Source organism: Pterocles gutturalis, unplaced genomic scaffold (genome assembly GCF_000699245.1).
Source record: "Pterocles gutturalis isolate BGI_N339 unplaced genomic scaffold, ASM69924v1 scaffold23619, whole genome shotgun sequence".
In the NCBI taxonomy this organism is placed as follows: domain Eukaryota; kingdom Metazoa; phylum Chordata; class Aves; order Pterocliformes; family Pteroclidae; genus Pterocles; species Pterocles gutturalis.
The window spans coordinates 2,164-7,030 of record NW_010131283.1 but is presented as its reverse complement, the minus strand read 5'-3'; the positions used below and the strand labels follow the sequence as shown (position 1 = coordinate 7,030).

General features: G+C 52.3%; 1 protein-coding gene across 1 annotated transcript in view; it reads left to right on the top strand.

Annotated features, from left to right (window-relative positions):
* SCMH1 (sex comb on midleg homolog 1 (Drosophila)) overlaps nucleotides 1-3,222 on the top strand; it is a gene marked incomplete at its 3' end in the record, with an annotated part of 29,483 nt that extends 26,261 nt beyond the window's left edge. Inside the window, exons 5-8 of the mRNA XM_010080569.1 lie at nucleotides 179-411; nucleotides 971-1,097; nucleotides 2,163-2,363; nucleotides 3,011-3,222. Of these exons, the coding sequence (XP_010078871.1) occupies nucleotides 179-411; nucleotides 971-1,097; nucleotides 2,163-2,363; nucleotides 3,011-3,222 (773 nt within the window). The remainder of the gene's footprint in view (nucleotides 1-178; nucleotides 412-970; nucleotides 1,098-2,162; nucleotides 2,364-3,010) is intronic.
* Between the last annotated feature and the right edge of the window lie 1,645 nt (nucleotides 3,223-4,867).

The following is a 4,867-nucleotide window of genomic DNA, read 5'->3' as shown; positions in this document are numbered from 1 at the left end:
GCTGAACCGAGGATCCGTGCATTTGGTTTTTATTCTGGCATGGAGAGCAGAAGCCTCTATTCAGGGGACAGTGAATACTCCTGGTTTTTTCCATGTGACACTGTTTAAAGATAGAGGCTGCTCTTGCTTTGATTCTCGCCTGATTTAATTATATTTGCTTTTTCTCTTTTTATTTCAGTTGTGATTCCAAAGAGCCCTTTACCTGCCTCCGAAGTAAACTCGGAGAAACCTAGCATGCACAGTAGCACAAAGACTGTTTTGGGGCATCAACAAGGGCAAAGGCGTCGCAAAACAGGGAAGAAGCGTGGTCGAACGACCAAAGCGCTAATCCATCACCCCATGCCTACACCCTCCAAGTCAGTGGAGCCTTTGAAATTCCCCAGAAAGAGAGGCCCCAAGCCTGGCAGTAAGGTAAAAGCTGATGCTGATGCAGGCGGGTGAAAAGCAGGCGCTGCAAGTTCTGCCATGGGATGGTGCATGCGTGTGTTTGTGCACGTTTGTCTCAGCCTCTGGCTGTGTGACTGCAGCAAGTAGGAGACCAAAGGGGTACGTGGGCTGGGGATATCCCTCAGAGTCCAGCCCCAGAGCTGTAGAGAATGTCTGTGTCCTAAAGATCATTTCCATCGAGAAACTGTGCCTTTGGAGCTGCATTAGCTGTGAAGTAGCATGGTGGATGCTGTGATGGTTACAGGATGGCCAAACGGTGGAATAAGCTCTTCCGTCCATCGTGTGTAGCTAGTCTAAGTCAAGCAGAGGTGGCAGATCTCAGGCTTGTTATTTTTTGAGGATTGTGGTTTATAAAATACAGACGTATTGATTACTAGGTTCTTGAGACTCCCTGTCATCACCATCAGAAGTGTGTCATGTTCCACAGTGCCTTGTCTGTTGGATGCAGAGGAGAGAGTGTAGTGATCATGGGTGGTAAAGAAGAGCAGGGATAAAAGGAGAAATATCTCCTCTTTTTCTGCAGAGGAAACCTAGGACATTGCTGAACCCAGCACCCACCTCTCCAACAACCAGTACCCCAGAACCAGACACAAGCACTGTGCCCCAGGACGCTGCTACAATCCCCAGCTCTGCCATGCAGGCTCCCACAGGTAAGGGTCTCAAACTGCATTCTTGACAAGACTGCCCAGTTAGGAGCTGCATCAGTCAGAAAGCAACACGCCCAGATACTCCCATTACCTCCTAAACCCATACGCCAGCAAACGTTACAATTCCAGAAAGGCTGGCCTGGTAGAGAGCGTGTCGGGAGGGAAGGAGAGGCACATGAGTCCAGATCAGCCGTTTGTTTATCTCTGTGTCTGTTTTGGAAATAATGAAGTTGTAGGAAGATTGCAAAACCACCCGGTCAGTGCAGGGACCCCTTTCCCTGGGTTGCCAGGTGCATGCTGGTGCCTCCGCAGCTCTCCAGGGGTGATTCTCGTGGCCCATCGTGCCCAGAGGCAGCACGGTGTGCGGCAGCATCTCTTGTGAGTCCAGAGCACGAGCTCTCCCAAGCCGTGCCAGGCACTTGCTGAAGCTACAGCAAGATGCAGAACTGCTGAACAACAGCAGCAATGATCTGCTCAGCTTCAGCCAGGATATCGAGGCAACCAGGGAGAAGAGGCAGCAGGGGAGGAGTAGGAGCAGCAGTGCGGAGTACGTGCTCTGCTGCAGCTGGGAGATGGAGCTGAAGATGAATCTGAGCAGGAAAGTCGAATGCAAAGCTGCTTTTTATATGGTCGGTCAAGTGCTGGATATGGGCTGAGCCCTCTGGTTCCTCAGCATGTATTTGGCCAATTTTCACAGGAACTTCAAGGACCCAGTTACGCTAAAAAGTTGGGGGCTGTGTTCCTTCATCCCCTTTGAACATCGCAGCCGCCTGAGCTGGCTGGCAGGTGATCCACTTTGCAGCCTGCCTCTGGGAGCCTGAGTGCTGGGGAAAGTGTAGGAGAAACAGCAGCAGCTTGGAAGGTGAGGGTGAGGCAGGAAGGTTTTGGAGGTGATTCTCCCCTGTAAGTGGCTCCGCTGTTAGGATGCAGACAGGCAGTCGTGGTGGATTCCCCTTTGTGAGTGGTTTGACAGTCTTAAAGCCTCAGCATCTCTCAGATTGGATTTTAGGCATCTGTTTCTTGCTTTCTTGAGTGGGTTAATGGCAAACACATTTCTCATCCTGGCAGTTTGCATTTACTTGAACAAGAACGGCAGCACTGGGCCCCACCTAGACAAGAAGAAAGTTCAGCAGCTGCCGGACCATTTTGGACCAGCTCGAGCTTCTGTTGTCCTGCAGCAAGCAGTACAGGCCTGCATTGATTGCGCTTATCATCAGAAAACAGTCTTCTCCTTCTTAAAACAAGGCCACGGGGGAGAGGTCATCTCAGGTGAGAACTGGCCTGCAGCACTTTGCCTTCAGAGATGTCATTGCAAGAATTCGCTCCTTGGAAGATGTCTCTCCTGAAGCTTGGTGCGAGTCACGGGGCCAGGGGCAGACAGAAGATTTCTGTCTTCTCTTTCTTGCCAAACATCTGTATCAGGGAAGCAGCAGCTAGCGGCTGACTCAGAGCAGAGCAGTTAGCGTGGCCTCGGGGCACAGCCTTCAGAGAAGGTGTCAGCCTGGGCAGCGGTCACCCGTCATCCCCAGCACTGCCCCAGCCCCCAGGAGGAGGCAGAAGGGGGTTGGGGATTTTCAGAACTCCTGATGGAAAGACAAGAGATACCCCCGGTTTTTAATTTTGCTTTTAAGCCCATGTTTACCCGGATGCTTGGGAGTTCAGGCTCCTCCTTGAGTGCCTTTCCATTCCCTCGAACGCAGCAGCCCCGTACCTGGCGCTGGGTGCAGCCAGACTGGTTTTAGCCTGTCCCGGGGAAGCGAGCTCCCAGCGCTCAGCCAGCGGAAGGCAGTGGCTTTTGTTTGCTCTAGTCTAGACCAGCGATGCTGAGATACAGAAGCTGGCTGTGCAGCCCTGGGCGTAGTCTCCTGCCTTTGCTGGGGGTTTACGTGTTGGGCTCTGTTTGTTTCTGTCTCCAGCTGTGTTTGATCGGGAACAGCACACTCTGAACCTGCCAGCAGTAAACAGTATCACCTACGTCCTCCGCTTCCTGGAGAAGCTCTGCCACAATCTTCGCAGTGACAACCTCTTTGGGAACCAGCCTTTCACTCAGAACAGCCACATGCAGCGGTCACACGAGTACGACCACGACAGGTATCTACCAGGTAGGAGCTGGGGCGGGGGCGGCGTTGTAGGGACCCCAGGTGCTCCGCGTCTTAACCCAGATTTTATCTTTGTCTCAGGAGGCAGGTGTGTGTTTCAGAGCCCTTTCTGTGTAGGGTTCATTGCATCACACCTAGTGTCATGCACGTGCCCATGGGGCTCTTTTTGAGCAGGATTCAAGTTGCTGTATTTGCTGCCTGTCGGTCTGATTTCCGTCTCTGCCTGTAGGTTTCCACTCATCCGTGCTGTCTCCTTGTCTCCCCTCCTCTCCTTGTCCCCCCAGTCCTTCCCGCTTGCTGTAGTCTGATTATAGTGACTTCATCCAGTTAGGAACGACGGTGAAAGACTCTGCACGAGAAATAGAAGAATCTGCTGCCAGCAGCTGGCACATCCAGCCCTCGGCAGAAGCGTGGCCTGTGCAGGGATGACGCACGCTGCCGCAATCTCAGGCATAGGTGGCTTTTTTGTCTTGGTGTGGCTAATGCTCCACTGTTTCGAAGCAACACACCCGCAGCAAGATAGTTCATGCCGCGATGCAAATCGTCAGGCTGCAAAATTGCTCTTGAGTGAAAGCGGTGGAAAACAAGAAGACCAACAGTTTTCCCCGCAATGCTGTGTAGTGGGAAGAACCCCAGGGGTGATAGCTGCCTCCGGGGCTCTGGGGGAAGTACTGCTATAGGAATGCCAGTTGTGGAGAGGATAAAAACTATCTGCACCCTCTGTAAGTAGTTGACAAGTGCCTTGTGCTGATCTGCTCTCCTGTCTTGCTTCCTCCGCTACCTGTCTGCCCCGAGTCAGCGAATAGCTGATGTACTGTTTGGGGTCTTTCTAAAGTTAATCCTTTGGATAATTATGGCTCTGGCAAGAAAAGCAAGAATTTCTAATGTAAAAGGACAAGCACTTAAGAACTGTTCAAGGAAGAAAGTTGCTAAAGTGAAGCTTAGGGACGACAGCCTAATGCTGCAGGGCTTCATTGCATCTCGCAAAGCACCCGTGCTCGGGGAGGGGATTAGCAGCAGTGTGAAGAGCACGAGGACCTTGGAGTGACTGTCTCTGCTTCCTCCATGGCTGGCCAGCTGCCTGCAGGCTGAGGCTGTGCAGAGCCGTGCTGGAGCCAGCAGCGCCAGGAGCAGGGACCTGTGCTGTGCTGTAGGAAGAGGAGCTGTAGGAGGGGGCTTGGCTGCCGTGGCAGGTGCAGGAGCAGCACATCTAGTTCCTGGGACTAGAGCTTACCCCTCTAGGGAACCCCCAATTAGAAGAAATCCCCATGTTTCAGTGTGGAAGTACGCTGTCATCATGAGATAGAGCAAAACCAGAATGGGAGGAGGACCCAGGGTCCAGGCATGGTGGTAGGCTCGGATGGAGATGGTCCTGTAGCTCACACACAGTTTCTGGCCACCATGAGATGTCCGTGGTGTGTTTGCTAAGAGCTGGGCTGCCTGGCAGCCTGGAAAAGTATAAAGAGCAAAGTCAGAATTGAGCGAAACTCAGGCAGAGCACCAGATATGACGTGGTACTGAGACCTGCCCATCCTGAACTCTTTGTTAGAGTGTTTGCTGGGATTAAATGACGATTAACCAGAGTCCAGAGAAGTGATAACAGCTAGTCCTGTACTTCATACTGATGCCTCAGGGATTGTTGGGCATCTGATCATCTAACACCCTTCACAAGCA